The sequence below is a fragment of the Heteronotia binoei genome, chromosome 1 (assembly GCF_032191835.1).
Source record: "Heteronotia binoei isolate CCM8104 ecotype False Entrance Well chromosome 1, APGP_CSIRO_Hbin_v1, whole genome shotgun sequence".
NCBI classification, from domain to species: domain Eukaryota; kingdom Metazoa; phylum Chordata; class Lepidosauria; order Squamata; family Gekkonidae; genus Heteronotia; species Heteronotia binoei.
In genome coordinates this window covers 254,558,665-254,581,215 of record NC_083223.1, presented here as the reverse complement: position 1 = coordinate 254,581,215, position 22,551 = coordinate 254,558,665, and the positions used below count along the sequence as shown (strand labels likewise).

The window sequence follows — 22,551 nt, the reverse complement described above, 5'->3', positions numbered from 1 at the left end:
TTCTTCTGCGCTCGGCCTTCCTTATGGTCCAGCTCTCACAGCTATACATTACTACTGGGAATACCATCGCTTTGACTATACGGACTTTTGTTGGCAGGCTAATGTCTCTACTTTTTAGTATACTGCCCAGGTTTGCCATAGCTGTCCTCCCAAGGAGCAAATGTGTTTTAATTTCATGGCTACAGTCACCGTCTGCAGTGATCTTGGATCCCAGAAATGTGAAATCTGTCACTACTTCCATGTCTTCCCCTTCTATTTGCCAAGGTGTGATGGGGCCAGATGCCATGATCTTTGTTTTTTTAATGTTGAGTTTCAAGCCTACTTTTGTGCTGTCCTCTTTCACCCTCAACAAGAGGTTCTTTAGGTCCTCCTCACTTTCTGCCATTAGAGTAGTGTCATCTGCATATCTGAGGTTGTTGATGTTTTTCCCAGCAATCTTAATTTCGGCTTGTGCTTCATCTAGGCCAGCATTCCACATGATGTACTCTGCATATGTTAAATAAGCAGGGTGACAATATACATCCTTGTCGAACTCCTTTCCCTATTCTAAACCAATCCATATCCTGTTCTGACGGTTGCTTCTTGACCCTTATACAGGTTTCTCAGGAGACATGTGAGGTGGTCTGGTACTCCCATCTCTTTAAGGACTTGCCACAGTTTGTTGTGATCCGCACAATCAAAGGCTTTAGCATAGTCAATGAAGCAGAAATAGACGTTTTTCTGATACTCCCGTGCTTTCTCCATAATCCATCAAATGTTGGCAGTTTGATCTCTAGTTCCTCTACCTCTCTGAAACCCAGCTTGAACTTCTGGTAGTTCCCGATCTACATACTGCTGAAGCCTAGCTTGTAGGATCTTTAACATGACCTTGCTGGCATGTGAAATGAGTGCAATGCTGTGATAGTTTGAACATTCCTTGCCATTTCCCTTCTTTGAGATTGGAATATAAACTGATCTTTTCCAATCCCGTGGCCACTGCTGTGTTTTCCAAATTTGTTGACATAATGTGTGCATCACTTTAACAGCATCATCTTTTAGGACTTTGAATAGCTCAACTGGGATTATCATCATCTCCGCTTGCTTTGTTAGTAATGTTTTCTAAACCGCATTTGACTACACACTCCAGGATGTCTGGCTCAAGGTCATCAATTTCACTGTCATAGTTGTCCTGGACATTGAGATCCTTCTTGTATAATTCTTCTGTGTATTCTTACTTCTTCCTGATCTCTTCTGCTTCTGTTATGTCCCTATCATTTTTGTCCTTTATCATGGCCATCTTTGCACAAAACGTTCCTTTGATTTCTCCAATTTTTGAAGAGATCGCTTGTCCTTCCCATTCTATTATTTTCCTCTATTGCTTTGCATTGTTCCTTCAGGAAGGCCTCCTTATATCTCCTTGCTGTTCTCTGGAAATCTGCATTCAGTTAGGTGAATCTTTCCTTTTCACCTTTGCCTTTTGCTTTCCTTCTTTCCTCAGCTATTTGTAAAGCCTCATCAGACAGCCACTTTGCTTTCTTGCATTTCTTTTTCTTTGAGATGGTGATGATTGCTGCCTTCTGTACAATGTCATGAACCTCCGTCCATAGTTCTTCAGGCACTCTGTCTATTAACTCTAGTTCCTTAAACCTATTCTTCACCTCCACTGTATATTCATAAGGGATGTGGATCAAGGTCAAACCTGATTGGCCTAATGGCTTCCCCAGTTTTCTTCAATTTAAGCTTGAATTTTGCGATGAGTAGCTCATGATCTGAGCCGCAGTCAGCTCCAGGTCTTGTTTTTGCTGACTGTAAGGAGCTTCTCCATCTTTGACTGCAGAGTATATAATCAATCTGATTTGTGTTGCCCATCAGGTGATGTCCATGTGTAGAGTCGCCTTTTAGCTTGTTGGAAGAGGGTGTTTGCTATGACCAGCTTGTTCTCTTGGCAAAACTATTAGCCTTTGCCTGGCTTCATTTTGTTCTCCAAGGCCAAACTTGTCAGTTGTTCCGGTCACCTTTTGACTTCCTACTTTGGCATTCCAGTTCCCTATGAGGAGGACATCTTTTTTTTGGTGTTAATTCTAGAAGGTGTTGTAGATCTTCATAGAACTGGTCCACTTCAGCCTCTTCTGCATCAGTGGTTGGGGCATAGACTTGGATTACTGTGATATTGAATGGTTTGCCTTGAATACGGACTGAGATCATTCTGTCATTTTTGAGGTTGTATCCCATTACTGCCTTCCTCACTCTCTTGTTAACTACAAAGGCCACACCATTTCTTCTAAGGGACTCTTGACCACAATAATAGATGTAGTGATCCTCTGAGTTAAATTCACCCATTCCCGTCCATTTTAGTTCACCGATTCCCAAGTTGTTGATGTTCATTCTTGCCATCTCTTGTTTGACCACATCTAGCTTACCTTGATTAATAGATCTTACGTTCCACGTTCCGATGCAGTTTTGTTCTTTGCAGCATCGGATTGTTCTTTCACCATCAGATGCATCCACAGCTGAGCTTTCGGCTTTGGCCCAGCCGCTTCACTCTTTCTGTGGTTACTTGAACGCTCTTCCCCAGTAGCATATTTGGCACCTTCTGACCTGAGGGGCTCATCGTCCAGCACCATATCTTTTAGCCTTTTGTTACTGTTCATGGGGTTTTCTTGGCAAGGATACTGGAGTGGTTTGCCATTTCCTTCTCCAGTGGATCACATTTGGCATTAGATATGTAAAATTGCCTTGACCTGGATGTCCCAAGCTAGCCTGATCTCATCAGTTTGCTGAAGCTAAAAGCAGGGTCAGCCCTGGTTAGTACTTGGATCAGAGGCCACTAAAGAAGTCCAGGGTCATGAAGAGGCAGACAATGGCAATTTTATAGGGCTGCCAGCCTCCAGGTGGGGCCTGGAGATCTCCCACTTTTACAACTGATCTCCAGCTGGCATAGACCAGCTCCCCTGGAGAAAATGGCTGCTTTGAAGGGTGGACTCTTTGGCATTGTACCTTACTGAGGCCACTCCCTGAACCCAGATTCACCCAAAGTCTCCAGGTATTTTCCAACATGGAGATGGCAAACCACCTCTGAATGTCTCTTGGCTTGAAAACCCTACAGGGATGCCATAAATTGTTTACAACTTAACAGCAGTTTCTACCACCAGACTTCAAAACAGAACTCCCTTATTCACGTTTCTTCTGACACCAACATGGATCAGGGCTCAACATGGTCTACGTAAACTTTTGTCATCTCTCTGTGTGGCACACCCCTCCCCACCCATTATGTTCATTATGGCCGGCCTGGACAGCTCTACCCTCTCTTCTAGCTCAGCTTAGGGAGGGGATGGAGCCAGACTCACCTAGCCCTGCTTTGAGTATCAGATATGCTCTTTGTAAGGCAGCTGCCAATCCAGGATCAAAAACAGAAGGCAGGAGTACCCTTTTTCAGCGGGGGCAAGGGGAAGCAGAATCAGAACATTATTCCAGCCCCACAGGCAACAGAAGGAAGAACACTGGCTCCAAGAGACGAAGCAGCTACTTTTATTCTATTTGGTTTCACATATAGATACAAAATAAACCAACACCAAAAGGCATCCTCAGAAACTCAGCTCTATGACTATATACACAGATACTGCCCTCCCTCCCTCCCTCTCTGTACATCTGGAGGGAAACAGCTGATCAACTTGACCAAGGCAGTGGTTGGGAAGAGTGTCTCTCTTGAGATTCCAATTTAATTTTTTAAAAAATACTAGGTGTTCTGCACTCTGCACCAGCTGGAGACCTTTAAATAGGGTCCAAGGCAAAAATGAGGTCCAGGCCTGAATCCCCAAAAAGCAGCCATCTTCTCCCTCCATGTGGATGGCAAGGTCTCACTTGGTGATGGTGTTCCTGTGGGGAAAAAAGGAGATGAAGCAATTAGCACCCAAACAGTCTGCTTGCCAATCAAAGACCCACCTATCCCTCAGGGCACTCAACCCAGAGAATCTGGGGAAAGGGCAACCTCATGGCGTTTTTGCCTAGGGCAGACAGAGGGTCAATGGGAAGGAAGTTGGGGAGTGAACAATCTGGGAATAGCTGGTGGTGGTCATGAAGGTCAGCAGTTGTGACCTGAAAGCAAAACATCTGGGATCCCCACGGAAATAGCAAGTGAAGATTGGGGTGTTCTAAGTGATGGGAAGTTGGAAGGGAATTGAAAACAAATCAGCCAGTATCATAATGCCCCTGTATAAATCGATGGTGCGGTCTCATTTGGAGTACTGTGTGCAGTTCTGGTCACCACACCTCAAAAAGGATATTATAGCATTGGAGAAAGTCCAGAAAAGGGCAACTAGAATGATTAAAGGGCTGGAACACTTTCCCTATGAAGAAAGGTTGAAACACTTGGGGCTCTTTAGCTTGGAGAAACGTTGCCTGCGGGGTGACATGATAGAGGTTTACAAGATAATGCATGGGATGGAGAAAGTAGAGAAAGAAGTACTTTTCTCCTTTTCTCACAATACAAGAACTCGTGGGCATTCGATGAAATTGCTGAGCAGACAGGTTAAAACGGATAAAAGGAAGTACTTCTTCACCCAAAGGGTGATTAACATGTGGAATTCACTGCCATAGGAGTGGTGGTGGCCACAAGCATAGCCACCTTCAAGAGGGGTTTAGATAAAAATATGGAGCAGAGGTCCATCAGTGGCTATTAGCCACAGTGTGTGTGTGTGTGTGTGTGTGTATATATAAAAAAAATTGGCCACTGTGTGACACAGAGTGTTGGACTGGATGGGCCATTGGCCTGATCTAACATGGCTTCTCTTACGTTCTTATGTCCCCCCACCCCTCCCATGCATCAGCTCTCACTCATTAACTTATTCAATGAGCAGCCTTAAATTGGTAGCTCTCTGAGCCCTGCATTGAGGCCTGCCTTGCAAGGTTGACATCTGGATAACTACAAATGTAAACTTTGAACTGTAATGTAAGCTTTGAACACTTGGTATTCGAGTTGTGTTTATGTTACATATAATTTTGGTGCAGTGCAAGGCAAGGGAGGCCACGTGAAGACAGGCTGGCTATTCCAGCACAGGATGGAGTCAGCAGTGGGGGGACAAAACAGAATTCTTTATTCTGGCTCTTGGAGAGCCAGTTTGGTGTAGTGGTTAAGTGTGCGGACTCTTATCTGGGAGAGCCGGGTTTGATTCCCCACTCCTCCACTTGCACCTGCTAGCATGGCCTTGGATCAGCCATAGCTCTGGCAGAGGTTGTCCTTGAAAGGGCAGCTGCTGTGAGAGCCCTCTCCAGCCCCACCCACCTCACAGGGTGTCTGTTGTGGGGGAGGAAGGTAAAGGAGATTGTGAGCCGCTCTGAGACTCTTCGGAGTGGAGGGCGGGATATAAATCCAATATCATCATCTTCTACTGACCTGTGAAAATTTCAGCAACCCTTTCCCGCCCCCCAGACATGATGTAACTTGCTGTAGCACCAGTATTCTGTAGTGACTCAAGCCTGGGCCCACAACAGCGGCTTCCCTTTAGATCCCGCAGCCCCAGATGCCTCCTCCCCACCAGCCATCCTTACGCATTCATGCTCTTGCCGCTGCCACTCAACACGATGTAAGGTGTCTTCTGAGCCTTCTGCTTCTCCTGCAGCAAAGCCACAGTGCCCAGAGGAGTATCGCTGGAGCTCATCTTCTTCAAGAGCTGGAGAGGGGGCAGGAGACAGCCAGGATCAGCACTGCTCCCTCCCCTAAGACTTGTTTCTACTTAATCCCTTGCTCTAGTCAGGGGTGTCGAACTCATTTGTTATGAGGGCCGGACCTTGTCAGGCCAGGCCATCTGTGTGCGCGTCATAAAATGTGATGCCAGGTAGCAGAGACATAAACTTTATAAGGGCACAGGCAAACACAAATATTTTTTTTAAAAAAAAAACTTAAAACATGCTTAGAACATTAGCAGTCATAGGTCTTAAAGGTTCTTTCTTTGCATTGGCCCATGGCCAGGATAAGTTGATTCATTAATAATAATAATTTCTCACATGGGGACTGGGCAATGCAAGCTATCCCTCCCCTTCCCCCCCAAGGGAGGAGCCTCAGCCAATGGAGAAAACAGAGGTAATGGAGCAAGCTTGGCAAAGCAAGCTGTTGTGCAGAAGGAAGCAAGATATGGAAGAAGGAAGCAGGCGACAGTCAGTTGCTCGGGGGCCTGATAGAAGCCCTCTAGGAGCCTGATTCGGCTCCTGGGCCACATGTTTGACACCCTTGCTTTAGCTAATGGCAGAGGAACCCCGAGAGGAGGGACTGGGCTGGAACGCTTTGCTACTTTCCAGGGAAGAGTGCTCCAACCCCTCTTGTCTCATGGATCCTATTCTGCCTAGGTGTGACTCAATGCTCCTGCCACTCAGGTAGAACTGGGTAGTGCCCTCACTCATTGGCTCACTCACCGCCTCCTCATCCAGCTTCTTCATGCGCCGCTCTGTCTTCATCTTGCCAGAACCTTTGCCATGGAACCGGTGGGAGAGCTGCCGGAATGCCTGGGATGAGAATACAGCGGGGCAAGAAGTGAGCGGGGGCGGACGGGCTAGGGAACTTCGGCTGGGTTTGGTGAGATGAGTTGTTAGATTACACTGAAGCAGTGCCTCCAAAATCAGACTTCGTTCATAAGGATTTCTACCCAACAATCTCCAGAACATAGCCAAGGCAGCTGACATGAAATCAAACTATGCACAACTCTCAAGACAACAACAATCAGCAGCAGTAAATCAAAACAGCCTCCCATTAAGACTGGAACTTGTTAAAAAGCATACAAGTCACAGGATAAGAGGTACACACCAAATTAAAGACCTGGGTGAATAAAAATGTTCTGGTCTAGCACCTAGAAGTCAGTAATGTATGTGCACCTGGTGAGTTTCAAACAGGAAGGCATTACACTGGCAGGGTGCTACAACTAAGAAGGCCCCATCTCTAGCTGCCGCCTGCCCATCCTCTGTGGGCAAGGGCAGCAGGAGTATGGCTTGGGAGGGAGATCTGAGCTAGGCTGGATGGATAATCAAGCATGGTGTTAAAAATATATAACACAAGCTCATACAAAAGCTGGAGGTGGCAAGCAACACAGTCAAAATGGCATTCCTTCTCTGAAAGAAAAGAGGTGACTGTCCCTTTCACTAAGGTGCATCAACTAAATGCAAAAGAAATGGGATTCCCCGCCCCCAGATGAAGAAGAAGATATTGGATTTATATCCCGCCCTCCACTCCAAAGAGTCTCAGAGCGGCTCACAATCTCCTTTACCTTCCTCCCCCACAACAGACACCCTGTGAGGTGGGTGGGGCTGGAGAGGGCTCTCACAGCAGCTGCCCTTTCAAGGACAACCTCTGCCAGAGCTATGGCTGACCCAAGGCCATTCCAGCAGGTGCAAGTGGAGGAGGGGGGAATCAAACCTGGTTCTCCCAGATAAGAGTCCGCACACTTAACCACTACACCAAACTGGCTCTCCAGATGGTTGTCTTTCATGCAGTTTGATGCAGATTTAATCTATTAAATTACATAATGTTCATATAGTTAACCAGCTACAATTCTTTAGGTGGGCAGTTGTGCTCCCAAGAGCCTCTATTCTTCCCCTCTGAGAGGAAGGTGTGCCAATAAACCCTCTAGACCAGGGGTCTCCAGCCTTTGAGCCCGGCACATTTGGAATTCTGATACAGACAGCAACAAAATGGCTGCCACAAGAGGAGGAGCCAGTCACAAAATGATTGCCACAGCTTAATCTCAGTAACAGCACAGATCTTTGTGCTGGGGTGGCAGCTGCTGCGGAACCAAAAAATAAAAATCAGCACAGCCAATCGGAAGCCATGTTGGACAAAAGCCCTACCTGGACCCACCCACTTCCTAAAAACAGCTGGTGGGTGTCGGAACAGGTGTCAGCAGGTGCCATTGTGCCCACAAACACCACATTGGAGACCCCTGCTCCAAGATGTGGAAGCCTCCAGCTTGCAAGTCCTGCCTTGGTACCTCCTTGGGGGTCAGCTTGCGTCCTGTCTCATCCACGTATTCGATTTTGACATCTGGCTTGTAGCCGTCCTTCTCCTTGAAGTCCTGGGTGAAGCCCCGATACTCTTCACGCCGGCTGTACTTGTCGTCAATGGCCCTGTAGGAGGAGGAAGCACAGTGTTAACTCAGCCAGGCTGCAGAGTCTCTTTGGCTGGTGAGGAAGGTGTCTTAGTGAAAGGACCCTCAAAGAAAGAAAAAGGTTTGATTCTCAATTTGAATACAGCTCAGTCTTGGAGAGGTGGGAGAAAAGGAGGATAGGTGTAGAAGAAAGGTTGTTTGAAAAACTTGTCTCTTCCTTCCACACCTGACAGAGAAGGGGAAGCACGGAAGGGCAACTACTTTGCATGCATACAATCCCAGGCTCAATCCCCAGCATCTCCAGCAAAGAGAATCTCAAGTCATTGGACAGTTCAAGTCATGACCTTGTCAGTAGCAGAGCACTGGCCAATTAAGATAGGCCAGCTGTCTGACTCTTGTATTTGTTCACGGCCCCAATATTCAGCCTGGGTCAGTCTCTCCCTGTCTCCAGGAACACAAGGCTGCGCCTACCCCAAGAGCCACTCACATCTTATCTTCAATGCAATAAACGGCAGACGGCAGTGACTTGTTAGGGGCCTTCACTCTTGCCACCTTCTGCACCGTTGTCTCCAGCAAGCCTGACCAAGAGAAAACGAAAGTGGTTTGACACTGTGCCCATGCAGCATTTGAAAGAGTTGGCATCCCAGGGCAGTGGCATGAAACGCAAGTCCCCTTAAGCCCCAAGTGGAAAGGCTTGGGCCTAATCAGAAAGAACCCTCCAAGCCACAACATCCCTCCACCTCAACCCACAACCTCCCTCCACCTCAACCCTTACCTTTGTTTTGGCAGAGCATCAGGGCAGCTGCCAGGCCCCGGTTGACAATGGGCTCCTCATCCAAGATAGTGGTGGAAGATGCTGAGAACTACACACAGCAGCGGAAGCAAAGAGAGAGACAGTATGTTCAAGGTGCTCCTTCCTGCTCTAGGCCCACAATGATCCCCAGCCACCTGCAGGATAGGAAGAGGCTGCCATCTGAAGCCACCTGAGCAGCCCCCTTTGAAGGCCACACACTCACGTCCTGCTGCTGCTTCTCCTCGTCCAGGTTGACCGTACTCCAGCCTATGTTCTCCTCCCCGTCTGAGTCAGAGCCCCCATTGGCTGACCGCTCATCATCTTGCTCAAAGTCCTGATGGGCAGAAGAGGGAAGGAGGAAGCAGGTTGTTTGTGTCCCTGTCATTTTCTATGTGGGGGAATCTACATAACTTCATCTCAAGACCACCCTCTCCACTCAGCTGCACAGCACAACAGGTGCACTCAGAGACTGAACTGCTAAATTGGGAAGGCCCTTTGTTTAAATCTCACTTCCCCCAGGAACTTTCAGCTGCTGATAAGCAAACTGCTCTCCCACCCACAACTGCACTATGAGGAGGACGACTAGCACTCACCTACTTTAAAAGGCCTGTTTGTAAGGGCTACAAGAAGATAACGAAGGCAGCAAGTGCTCATAGCACTGGACAGTGCCCTATGAACTATTAATGTAAGTACAGTTGCAGGTCAGGGCTTTCCGTCATGCCGAACAACTGTTATGTCTGCATCAAATACAGAAGCGTTGCCTGCACACAAACACCACCCACTGGTAGGGGATGCCGTCTCCTGAGATCCTGCCCAGCCTTGCCAAACTCTAGCGCGGTGCCTGCTGAAAGACCTACCATGAGCTCTTCCTGATCTTCACGATTGCCAGCCAGCCCATAGGTGGGGATCTCGCCCAGCGTACGGCAGAACTCAGAGGTGGCATTGAAGACGATGGCCCCCTTCTTCTCCAGCTCATCGTCGTCCTCCTGGCTCCGGCCAGTCTCCAATTTCTTCACTATTTCTATGACCTGGGGGTAAAAAGGGTGGTGGTCAGTAACACGCAGCCAAAGCTTTGGGATGGAGCCCTTCTGGCTCAGGAAACTGTACAGTCAAGGCCCTTCAGAAAACTGCCGTGGGGCACCCCCCTCCCCAGTGCCCACAAGGATGGACCTTTCACAGGTCCATAAAAGTGACATCCTGTGATCAGTTTCCAGTTCTCACCTTTTCCCCACTGTCTTTCAGCTGCTGGATCTGTCTTAGCCTCCGTCCTTTCTCCAGCTGTTTCTGCAGTTCCAGTTCAGCCTCATCCTCCTCCAAGGCAGGGGGAGAATCTAGACCCCTTACAACATCCTCTGGTGGGGAGGGGGAAAGAGGAGAAGAATGAATAAGGCCAGTGAGCAGAACTCAGAGTCACAAAGAAAGCACCAACCAGAAGATCAAACAAGCCCCTCCAGATGGGCCCTGCAAAAGAAAACGTTTGGAAGTCCCAGAAATGCTGACTCCACCAGGAACAGACAGACACTCTCTTCCTTTCTCTTTACCACCCATCAAAAATCACAAGACTTTAGAGAAAATGGAACTATACACGATGCTTAATTTTCTTACTAGATTTAAACTTACTTGGCTCTGAAAATACTGTTGTTGTGGGAACTACCTGATAATAATTATACAGATTCCCCTGAAGAAGCATCAATGAAACACATAGGGACAGCATATCCAAATAAAACAAGTCTTTTCCCCACCCCATTATTGTTCTTGTTTTGTTCTAATGACCAAAAGGGTCATGAAATTCAACGGTTCAAGAGAGCATTCTTCTAAAGGAACAGAGCTGTGATGCAAAGGATCAGCTCAGGAAGTGACCATCATTACAGATGCTGTGTTTTTTCTTCCAGTTCCACAATCCCAGCCCCGGCACATTTATGCTGCTTTACTAGAAATCTTTTTAATGTTAGATGCCAACAAGTGGAGATCTGTGATACTTGCAGGGGATCCCTTCTCCCTCTTAAATTTTAGTCCTCCCAGTGCCAGCTAAGAGAAGGAAAGGATTCCCCCTGCGAGTTATCATGGCTCCTGCCTTCCCACTGTTGCAGCCCCTGCAGCTGGGCTACTGTGCTCTCCTCCTCTGACCTGTCACCCACTATTGACACTGATGTCAGCAAGCCCAGAGCAACTCCAGGCCTCCACACTGCAGCTTCTGAAGCTCTCCAAGCTCTAAAGCTTTTGCCACCAGGCTGCCCAGCCCGCACCCCACCCCCCAGCACCAACACAGATACTGGCGAGCCCAGTGTGGCTCCGGGCCTCCGCTGCCAGGCCCGCTGAAGCTTCCAATGCCCTCCAGCTGTAAAGCTGCTGCCAACCAGGCCCTCTCACTTCCAACCAATGTTCTCTCTATGCTGTGGAGTCTTGTGAGCAAAAATTCTACTTCATGAGCTACTGGCATTAAAGTTGTGAGCTACTACATAAGTTAGTTTGCTCTGGGGCCATTTTTCCTGAGCCGAAGGCTAAAAAACTTGAGATAGCTCATACAAACTCAGCTTAGAGGGAGCACTGCTCCAAACATCAATGTTGGCAAGCTCCGGGTGGCTCCAGGCTTCACCTGCCATTGTTCCCCCCAACACCATAGAGACTCTGACAGAGGTAAGTGTGTTGTCTGCACATGTACAGTTGTTTTTTGGGGGGGATTTACACCTCTCCTGCTATTTTATATATGTTTGTGTGTCTGTGTATACACACACACATATAAAACAAACTTCAAACTTTACCGCAAACCTAGGCATTACTCTAAAGTTTGGAGAAAAATTTCCTTTATCTGAATGTGGATCTGATCAGTGGATTTAAATATCTGCAGATTTACCCATGGTTGAGAAACATATATAGATGTTGTTAGGACATTTTTGTACTCTGCTTACTGACTGACCGAGTTGCTTTGCTTCAACAGGGATCCTTGCTGATAACTGAAATATCATCATCATTCAACTATTACCACATTTCAATTTACTAACCAGTCTTGTCCTATCTGTAATCCACCTTGAGTTCCAGTGAGAAAGACGGACTATAAAATAAAATAAATTAAAGCAAATAAGCAGACTCACCTTCATCGCTGCTGATGTCCATCCTCTCCACCCGAAGGTCATCCGACTGGGGTGGCTCCTCCATAGCCCCATTTTCATCCTCCTCCCCGTAGTACCCCTCTCCATCCTCATCCTCATCCTCCTCCTCCACAGCGACCCTCCTGCCTCGGCCGCGGGCCCTAGAGAGAGCCACACAAAGGATCCGTGATGCATAGGAAGAAGCCGTGCAACATCACTTGCTGTGGCATGTCTGACTTGGATGGGAGGTGGAAACAGAACCCCTGGCATAGATGGAAGCGGAGGGACATTTCATCTGTCCTGCTACCTCTGCAGCCCTGGGTAGCACATTCAGAGGCTGAGCATCAGGAAAGGATGACCAGAAGCATGCTATTCAGAGTCACTGGTGCAAGCCTCTTCAGCAGTGCCCCCCTCTCTGGACAATGGCTTGGACCCCAGATTGTTACCTGGAGCCGAAATCCCTCTCGCTGGTCTCGTTGCCTAGTGGCAGGAGATCGGCAGCTTTCACCAGTTTCTCCTTCTTGCGGATCTTCTTCACTCGCCTCTTTGTTTTCTTGAAGGTAACATTCTGCAGTAAGAAACACAAGGGTCAAGAATGTCTGGTGTGGTTAAGTGTGTGGACCCTAATCTGGCTATGATTCCCCAGTCCTCCACTTGCACCTGCTGGTATAAACTTGGGTCAGTTACAGGTCTCACAGAGCTGTTCTCTCAAGAGCAGTTTCTGTCATAACAGAAGCCATGCTGGATCAGGCGAATGGCCCATCCAGTCCTACACTCTGTGTCACACAGTGGCAAAAAAACCCCCCAGGTGCCATCAGGAGGTCCATCAGTGGGGCCAGGACACTAAAAGTCCTCCCACTGTGCCTCCCCGAGCACCAAGAATACAGAGCATCACTGCCCCAGAGAGTTCCAACAATACGCTGTAGCTAATAGCCACTGATGGACTTCTGCTCCATATGCTTATCCAATCCCCTCTTGAAGCTACCTATGCTTGCAGCCGCTACCACCTGTGGCAGTGAATTCCATGTGTTAATCACCCTTTGGGTGAAGAACTACTTCCTCTTATCAGTTTTAAACCGAGTGCTCAGCAATTTCATTGAATGTCCACGTGTTCTTGTATTTTGAGAAAGGGAGAAAAGTATTTCTCTCTCTACCTTCTCTATCCCATGCATAATCTTGTAAACCTCTATCATGTCATCCCTCAGTTGACATTTCTCCAAGCTCCAGAGCTCTCTCAGCCCCACCAACCTCACAAGGGAGAGAAAGGGAAAGGAGACTGTAAGCTGCTCTGAGTGAGGGTGGGGTATAAATCCAATCTCTCCAATCTCTTAATGTCCCATAGACTGCCCTGGATCTCCTCCCAGAGACCCACAGCACATCACCTGCTGGGGCCGACATAACATCTTAGCACGCATCCATTCCTTTGCTATCCCACACGTCTCTTCTTATGTTCTTATGAGTTTTGGATTAGGATCTAGGAGACCCAGATTTGAATCCCCACTCTGCCATGGAAGCTCACTGGGTGACCTTGGGCACCCTAACACTAACCTATCTCATAGGGTTGCTGTGAGGATAAAATGGATGACAGGAGAACACTGTAAGTTGCTTCAGATCCCCAGCAGCAGGAAAGGCAAGATATAACTGATGTAATTTAAGTAAATGGTTGGTGCAAGGTCTCAAGTGTGCGTAAGAATCAGGGACCAAAACCTTTCAAGGTGGCACAGAGTCACCAAATGGAGTAGCATGCTGTGACCAGTGGCAGCTCGAGGCAGAACAGTGCCCTAGGCGAGGTGCCCCGCCCCCTCCGAAAGCGGCGGGGAGCAGCTGTGTGCTTTTGCTGCGGAACGCACTGTGAGGCTGCCCTAGCTCCGCCCCTGTGTCTGACGCAGCTGGCAGAGTGACAGGCAGCCCCACAGCGCGCTCTGCAGCACAGACATGCGGCTCCCTTGAGCCACTTCTGCCAGTATTTCCCTCGCCACAGAGGCGAGGGTGGGAGGGAGGGTCATTCCAGCGCCCTCCTGGGGCCCGCACCAGCGCCCTTTTCAGGGCCACGCCCCAGGCAGCCGCCTGGTTTGCCTAGTTAAAGGGTCAGCCCTGGCCGTGACCCTGGAGGAGAAGTGTTGCAGGCTTACCATCTCTTCTGGGGTGAAATACTCCGATGCCAGCTGGAGGCTGGGCACGTCCAGGGTTTGAGCCTGGTTGCGCAAGCTGTCCCGGATTTGCTGCAGCTCCCGCTCCCAAGAGCCGTCAGCCATCCCCACCGAGTCCAGCTTGAAGGACTTCTTCTTCTCCCCTTCGATCTCCTCGTCATACTTGGAGAGGATGTTCTTGTGCTTGTACTGGAGGAGGAGATGGAGGAGAAGAATAATTGGAAACCGACTGTCTGAAGAACGAGGCAGAAAGGAGGACAAAACAGCTGAGGAAGCACCGCCAGCATGGACAAAGTATTAGTAAAGGCTTACACTCCAAGAAGAGAGCTGTCTCCTATTCCCAGAAATGGAGGGGGGAGAAAGCTGCAGTCAGAAGTAAGGGAAAATCCACTCAGTATAGGCTCAGAGCTATGCTACTGCTGGATCATGGGCTGGATCCTGTGGATCTGTTTTGCTTGCAGTGGCAGCCCTTTTCATTCCTTTATTAACACTATTTCTGCATCACCCTCTTCAGAGCTCTCCTCAAGGAAATTTACAGTTAAAAACACAAGCAGTATCCACTTATGGAAGAGGCTCTTGCATCAGGGGAAAACAATGCCAGTAGCAAAACAGCTGCACAGAATCCAGGCATCCATGTCAGGCCAACAGCTATCCAGTGAGAAGGAAGCCACTTGCTTTCCCTGTCTCTGCTGGACGAGTAACTTCAGAATTCTGCATATAAACGTCCTGCCTATAAATGGATGTCCGAAAGCATTCAGCCCCTCCTCCCATAGTGCTTCATACCAGCTGGAACCTTTGGTAGCCACCAGCTGGTAACCAGCCAGCTATGGGCAGCACCATGGGGCATGGTGGTGACCCTTTTGAGGAGTCAACCTCCAGGGACAGGAGAGGGCACAGCTGGGGAAATTTAAACCATCAACAAACAAGGGAGCTTTGGAAGTTTCCTTACGATCACCATGTCGTCCACGCTCTCCTCCTCCTCGTAGGGCTCATAATCCGGCTTCTTCTTGCGCAGCTCCACGTTCTTCTCTGCTTTCTCCTTGTCCACTATGTTGACATTCACGAGGACATCACCCCCCTCTTCCTCCAGGACACCTAGGGTGAGAGACGGCAGCACAGAGCACTTGAAATAAGGAATTCTGCAGCTCCTCATCTTTTAGCATCTGGGCGGCATAAATGTGGTGGCGATAAGGAAGTGACTGGGATGAGGGGAGAAACAGCATGAGAGGGAAATGGCTGTAAGGGGAGTGACTGTGGTTCAGTAGCAAAGTATCTGCTTGGTATGCAAAGTTCCCCAGTTCAGCCCCAGCATCTCCAGTTAAAAGGGTCAGGCAGCAGGAGACATGAAAGAACACAAGAACATAAGAGAAGCTATGTTGGAACAGGCCAATGGCCCATCCAGTTCAACACTCTGTCACACAGTGGCCAAAAAACCAGGTGCCACCAGGAGGTCCACTTGTGAAAGATCTCGAGCCAAGACTTTGGAGAGCTGCCGCCAGTCGGGACAGATTAATACTGACCTTGACGGACCAAGAGTCTAATTCACAGCACAAGGCAGCTTCAATCAGGGTCCTGACAATCTGAGGTTGCACATGAAGCTCCAGGATCTTAGGACAAGGACCTCCTCATCACCTAAAAGCTGATCCTTATCGGAGACTGAAAACCTGAGACCTTCTACACTACCACTAAGCCACAGTTCCTCCCCAAAATTTATTCAGTATACTTCTATGCTGCCATCTTCAGAGTTCTCCTCACCAATATGCTGATGACACCCAGATCTATTGATGGGTGGCCATTCCGACTGTACCCCAGAAAATCTAGACCTGGCTCTTCAAGCCGTAGCATCTTGGCTCTGACTGAGTTGGTTGAAGCTGAACTTGACGAAGACGGAGGTCCTCTATCTGAGTTGGAGTGGCCCGAGAAAGGTGATCCCTTTGCCGGCTCTTGATGAGGTGCCACTAATACCGACCCCTAAAGTCAAGAGCTTGGGAGTGCTCCTGGAGTCCTCTCTAACAATGGAGGCCCAGGTAGCAGCCACTACCAGATCCGCCTTTCTTCATCTTTGGCGGGTACGGCAGCTGGCCCTTTTTCTGGAGCATAACGACTTAGCTATGGTGATCCATACTACGGTCACCTCCAGAATAGATCACTGTAATGCTCTCTACATGGGGCTACCCTTGACCCTAACTTGGAGACTACACTGAGTGCAGAACACTGCAACGTGGCTGTTGATGGGGCTCCCTAGATGGGAGCACATTCGGCCAGTGCTGAAAGAGGTGCACTGGCTGCCTATTGTATTCTGAGTCCGTTTCAAGGTGCTGGTTACGACCTTTAAAGCCCTTCATGGTTGGGGGCCTGCCTATCTACAGGACCACCTTTCTCCACATGTTCCCCAGAGAGCACTGCGTTCAGGGACACAAACCTATTGTCCATCCCCGGACCAAAGGAAGCCAGGCTATGTTCCACATGGGCTAGGGCTTTTTCAGTGGTGGCACCAGAAATGTGGAATGCCCTCCCGGAGGCCGTAATTCCGCAGGGCCTGTAAAATTGAACTGTTTTGACAGCCTTCAACACCTGAACTGGGAGAGAACCACCACCTCTCACCATTGAGGAGCTACGAATATCATGGGATCACTAACAGAAAAAAAGAAAGATCCCGCCATATCAAAGTTTGTATAGCACCACAAATAGTTTTAAAATGTATTTTATTGGTGTTAAATTGTATTATATAACTGATTGTTAGCTGCCCTGAGTCCGCTTGCGGAGAGGGTGGGATAGAAATTTAAAGTTATAAACAAACAAACAAAAGGAGGAAGCTTACAATAAAAAAACAAGCAGCATCCGCTTACGGAAGAAGCTCTTGCACAGGGTGGCCAAACTGTGGCTCGGGAGTCACATGTGGCTCTTTCACACACATCGTGTGGCTCTTGAAGCCTCCATAGCTTGGAGAAGGCATTTCTCTCTTTAGATCACTTGGCCAAGCCAAGCCAGCTAGTGGCTTGGAAAATGCATTTAAAGTTAAAGCTGCTTTCTTTCCACCTCCCTCCCCCATCTATTTGCCTTCCTGCCTTCCCTGTCTCAAACATCTGACATTCTGTCTTGTGGCTCTCAAACATTTATTCTATGCGGCTCTTAGATTAAGCAAGCTTGGCCACCTCTGCTCTTGCATCAGGCTAGCTGGCAGCCTGAGAAAGAGCTTTCTCTGTCACAGCACCAAAAATTGGGAACTCCTCAGGAAGATTTTTCTGTGTCCCTCTATCAGTGTCCTCCACCTGCAATTGAAGACTTTTTTATCTGGCACAGCATGAGATCAGCTCACACCCTACCTTTGTCTTTGAGTGTCAGGATGACCGTCTCCCCTTCCCGGAAGGAATCGATGGTGTGTTCCACTGTCAGGCCTTTCAAGTCTCGTGAACTGTAGCTGACCTGCTGAGAAAAGCATTAGTCAGGAATCAAAAACAGACAAGATAGTTCACAGGCACACACACACACATGCCTCCAGCCCAGGAGGAAAGTCATCTCGGAGCATTTCCTTTTCTAACCCCATCATTCCTGGGCGTGGAGAGATTAAAAAACAAAACAAAACTATGGACTATAGTGTAGGTGAGCTGAGAACATAAGAGCCCTGCTGGATCAGACCGATGGTGAATCTAGTTCAGCAAATAATTTAATAATTTATAACTGTTTTAACCATGTTTTTATAATGTAAAACTGATGTAATGTGTATTTTATGTTGTGAGCCGCCCTGAGCCTGCTCTGGCGGGGAGGGCGGGATAGAAATAAAAAATTATTATTATATTATTATTATCCTGTCTCACACAGTGGTCAACCAACTCTTCTGGACAGCAAACAAAACTGCAGAGAGGCCAAGCCCTTCCCCTAATGTTGCCTCCTGGCTCTGGGATTCAGAGGCTTGAATACAGAGGTTCCCCTCAATCACCATGACTAGTAGCCAACTTTAGAAGCTGGAACAACTCATTGTCAAATGAAGTCACAATTTCTTGGGGTTATACTGTGAATTGCATTACAGTTGCTTTAGAATAAATTCCACTGGCTGTATTTTTGGAAAAGGAGGGTGCAAATGTAACACTAATAACAATATTCAGGGCCCAGTAAGTACAGCTGGTGATGGGTCCCTTGTGCCTCAGGAAGTCAGGATCAGGATCTGGAAAGCTGCAGCAACTCCCCTTTGCTGATAATCTGTCCAGTGACTCTGAAAGGTAGCTGTACTGGCCAACTCACGAAGATGGCTTTGAAAAGCAGACACCCAACCACTCCCTTGACTGAGACTGAAGCTGGAAGGGACATTAGAGTTTGGAAATAGGGTTGCCAGGTCTGACTGAGGAAATATCTGGGGATTTGGGGGGTGGAGCCAGGAGCAAGTATGTGACAAGTATGATTGAATTCCAAAGGGAGTTTTGGCCACTACATTTTAAGGGACTGCACACCTTTTAAATGCCTTCCTTCCACTGGAAATAATGGAGAATAGGGGCACTTTCTTTTGGGGCACACAGAATTGGACCCCAATCTTTTTGAAACTTGCAGGTTTTTTGAGGAGAGGCAGCAGATGCTATGCTGAGAAGCTGGTGCATCTACCTCAAAAAACAGCCTCTCCAGAGCCCCAGATACCCACAGATTGATTCTCCATTATACAATATAGAGACTGATCTCCATAGGGAATAATGTAGTGCCCAGCAGACATCCCCCCCCCCGACCGCTTTCTTATAACCCTGAAGCAGAGGGAAGGCCTCCAAACCAGGGAATCCCTTGTCCCCAACTGGGGATTTGCAACCCTATTTGGAAACGACCCAGGAAATGAGAAAACACACAGCGTTTTCCAAGCAAGAAGACAGCTGTCTTTGGCCTCATTGCCTGCTGGAGTGCATTCAAGGAAGAAGACCCAGCTGGGTTTGGGCCTTGTCAAATGTGAAGAATTCAAATCCCTCCATGCTGCAGAGGAACCAGATGCTCAGCTGTATACTTGGATGGAAACTGCTGAATGGCAGAAAGAATTACTGAAACTGTCCCACCCTTTTCTACAAAACATTCCCATCCCAGCTGTCCATACTAAAGTACAGATTGGATCCTACAGATTTTGTTCTGCTGATAATGATTCCCCTCAGCGCAAGGAGCCTTCCCTGACACGAGGCTCTTTATGTCAGGGGGAAACACCACCCTTGGCAGACCAGATCCACAGGACCCAACTCATACTACTTCTATTATTTTGAACATTGCGATCCTGACTTCTTGCTTAGCAAGGGTGTACAACAGCCATTAAATCAGGCTTGATGGGGAAGCTCTGCTAACCTCCCCATACAAATAAAGCAGACTCACCAGAACCTACCCTTCTTCCTGCAACGCAGTTGCTAAAACCAAAAGCTGCCCCCACAAGGCATCATTGAAAGATGTCAGCAAGGAAGTTCAGTGGCCGGTCACTGCAGCCCCCTTTGGCAATCAATATCTCTGGCTGAGACAGCACACCAGCCTTTAATTGCAACACAAAAGCCATGAAGAAGCAGCCAGTACCATCACTCCAGTGGCCTCCCCTCTCACCTTCTTGTTTTGCCCAAATTCCTCTTCCACGAGGCTGCTGATGCCAAACTCCTGGTCCATCTCCTCCAAGAGCTTGGCCTGATGGGGAGTGAGGAGGAGAAAAAGCACAGACTCGTTATGACTCAGCAAGATGCACAGAGAAACATACCATGGGCTGAAGGAGAAGATTGTAGGAGGCAGGAGCCAGCGCTGGAATGGGCCTTAAAGGCCATCTTGTGCCATCTCCTGTGCAACGCAGGAAAGGCAAAGCCAGAGCACACCTAGAGGTGTCCAGCCCTGGCTTGAAGATCTCCCAGAGAAGGAGAGTCTCCCATTGCCTTAGCTCATTGCTGAATGGCTCTCAATGGTACAAAGTTTCCTGACTTCCCATAACTGAAGCACCTGAGAACGCTGGTGTGGAGGGAGGGGGGGAGAAAAGAGACAAGAGAAATGTATGTCCAGAGTAAATGCACGGAGGCAACTGGCTTAGAGAGAGAGAGGACCTTGGCTGCAAGCACATTCACAAGTTTTCCTTCACCTCAAGCTTTGAGGCAGAACACCATGGCCTACATTTCAACATGTTAACAGAAGATACATGGAGTTCTCCAGCTGTGGCAGTATTTATTTTGGGTTGGCCCTCTTTATGATCCTAACCATATTCTTTATGGTCTTAAACATACTCTTAAATATACTCTTTATGAAATTGGCTACAAGAACTCTTTTTGAAAGTAGCCATGCTCTTATGAAATGAGCACTAAGCTCTTCAAACACCTTAGAAGCCTCTATATTTCTCTGAGTTTTGACTGCAGTTATGAATTTGGCCACTAGAGGTTTCAGTCTCTCAGCATCATGGAGCCTCTATGGAGGGCCAGATGGGGTAACTGGGTACACGTTCACCCACTATGGCAGCCATTGTCATAAACTCAGCAACTAGGTTTAGGAAACTGGTTGCCTGAGGTGTTCCCAGCCATTATTATTATTTACATTTGGCTGCAAAATTGGTGACATCAGAAGCACAACTGAATGACACAAGTAGCTGTGTGTTTGAGGTCATTAGAAGCCTTTATAAGCCCTCCACTTTTGAGCAAAAGTTGCAGACTGTATCAGAGGCAGGGACCTCTTTGTCAGTCTAGCCCAGAAATTGACAATCCTTGTTAATTTCTGTTTGAGGACTCAAACATTGAACACAGAGCATAGCTCTGATAGGATGGGATTTGGGATTTAAGATTTTAAATGGGAAAATGTAGACTAATAAGGCTAAGTCCTGTTGGGACTTAGAAGTTTCCGTATTGTATTGTATATGCTCTAACTGTGTAAACTGCTTTTTGTTCTGCCTTTCTGTCCATATATCTGAAGCCTTCTAAAGGAGTGTTCTTAAGTCTAAAGGAACTGTAAGAGGAACTGTACTAATGTAATCTCTGTTCTGTCTTTCTATCCATATATCTGAAGCCTTCTGTTCAGAGAAGAAACTGGAATGTACTAATGGTAGCTAAACTATTTGCCTTCTGTCTAAAGAGAAATTTAGAGTCTAATCAACTGTTTTTGCTTTGAGAAACCTGGAGTCAGATAAAAGTTTATCTATGAGGTCTTAAAACTTATTAGTGGGTATGTCTTAGCCTTCTGATAACTGCAGGTTGTTCTGGTAACTGCAGGTTTAGATTTTGGTGTTTTATATTGTTGGGGGAACAACAGAAATCCCCCAACACCAGCGTTCCTCTTTTTGTTTTTTGCAGCCCTTTTGAAACTCTGGAAAAATTACTCCTGGAGATGCAGGATGATATGCAGCAAGGGCTGTAGTAATTTGGGGCACTGCAGGGGGGAGGGCTGAAGCTGCAGCACAGCTTCCTTCATGGAAAACCCAGAAGACCCAGCACCCTGACTCGAGCAGCTACTCCTTCATGCGGGTCTTCCAACTCCCGAACAATTATTCTTGGGGTGGGAAGGGGCTGCGGGAATGGAGAGGAATGCTGGAAATCAGCACTGTCCACAGCACAGGCCATTAAACAGCACATGCCAATCATCTGTCCCTTCCTTGCAGCCATCTTGAGACATATACACTTTTCTTCACTTTCCTCATGGTGGCTTATCTGAGTTAACTGCTGTTCTGATCTACTTAAATTATTCTTTAAAAAACTTCATTTTTTGTCACAGTTTTTAAAAATATCTTAGCGCACCACTTTGACAATTTTCTGGACAAAGCAACATACACACATTAAAAAAAATAAAACAAAGCTGCAGCCTTGCTTTTGGAGCCCCTGCCTAGTGCCAGAAGAAACCATAAGACCAACCCTCTTCTCTGCCATATCCTTCTCGATCTGCAGCTTCCGGCTTCTCTCAATCCAGGCAGCCGTGTCGTCCAGCCAGGGGTCATCTTCACCAAGCGATTTGATCTTCCTAGGGGGCAGGAAACCAGAGGCAATTACAAATACAGTCTGACCACTATTGCAGAGATGGTCAATCGCCTGCATCCCTACTCTTGACTCACTTCCCGCAGAAGTCAAAAGAGAGCCCGGAGACCGGAAGTCTCAGCTGTCTGACTGAACGACTTTTCATACTTTGCAATCCCCCTTCCATCTTAGTGAGAAATACGAGCTATGAATAAAGCTAATCACACTGCTAATAGCTCACCGGATGTCTTACGCTGTATAAGTGTGTTGCTTTTGTTCTATAACCCACCCTGAGCCTCTGCAAGAAAGGTAAGCTCTAAAAGTAAACAGAGTTTACTCCTGCATTTCAGCTGGGAAGGCTGGAGAGCACAGCTTGCCTAAAGCCACCTTGGGAGTTCATGGCAGAGGCAGGATTTAAATTAGGGGCTTTCTAAGTCATAGCTTAGCTGTCAATGCAATTCCAGCTGTCTCTGGTTTAGACTTACTGCAGGAAATCACTCAAGCTACAAAGATGGAGCTACCAGCAAGTCA

General features: G+C 47.7%; 1 protein-coding gene across 1 annotated transcript in view; it reads right to left on the bottom strand.

The window, feature by feature from the left end:
- Positions 1-3,484: 3,484 nt before the first annotated feature.
- The window catches only part of SART1 (spliceosome associated factor 1, recruiter of U4/U6.U5 tri-snRNP), a 30,768-nt gene continuing 11,701 nt past the window's right edge, over positions 3,485-22,551 (bottom strand). The window contains exons 5-20 of the mRNA XM_060253652.1: positions 21,922-22,027; positions 19,655-19,732; positions 17,428-17,527; positions 15,051-15,196; positions 14,084-14,290; positions 12,398-12,519; positions 11,955-12,112; positions 10,084-10,214; positions 9,720-9,890; positions 9,086-9,196; positions 8,845-8,932; positions 8,557-8,647; positions 7,953-8,088; positions 6,388-6,477; positions 5,527-5,648; positions 3,485-3,855 (exon numbers count right to left, since the gene is read on the bottom strand). Coding sequence (XP_060109635.1) covers positions 3,837-3,855; positions 5,527-5,648; positions 6,388-6,477; positions 7,953-8,088; positions 8,557-8,647; positions 8,845-8,932; positions 9,086-9,196; positions 9,720-9,890; positions 10,084-10,214; positions 11,955-12,112; positions 12,398-12,519; positions 14,084-14,290; positions 15,051-15,196; positions 17,428-17,527; positions 19,655-19,732; positions 21,922-22,027 — 1,876 coding nt within the window. The 3' untranslated portion in view covers positions 3,485-3,836. The remainder of the gene's footprint in view (positions 3,856-5,526; positions 5,649-6,387; positions 6,478-7,952; positions 8,089-8,556; positions 8,648-8,844; positions 8,933-9,085; positions 9,197-9,719; positions 9,891-10,083; positions 10,215-11,954; positions 12,113-12,397; positions 12,520-14,083; positions 14,291-15,050; positions 15,197-17,427; positions 17,528-19,654; positions 19,733-21,921; positions 22,028-22,551) is intronic.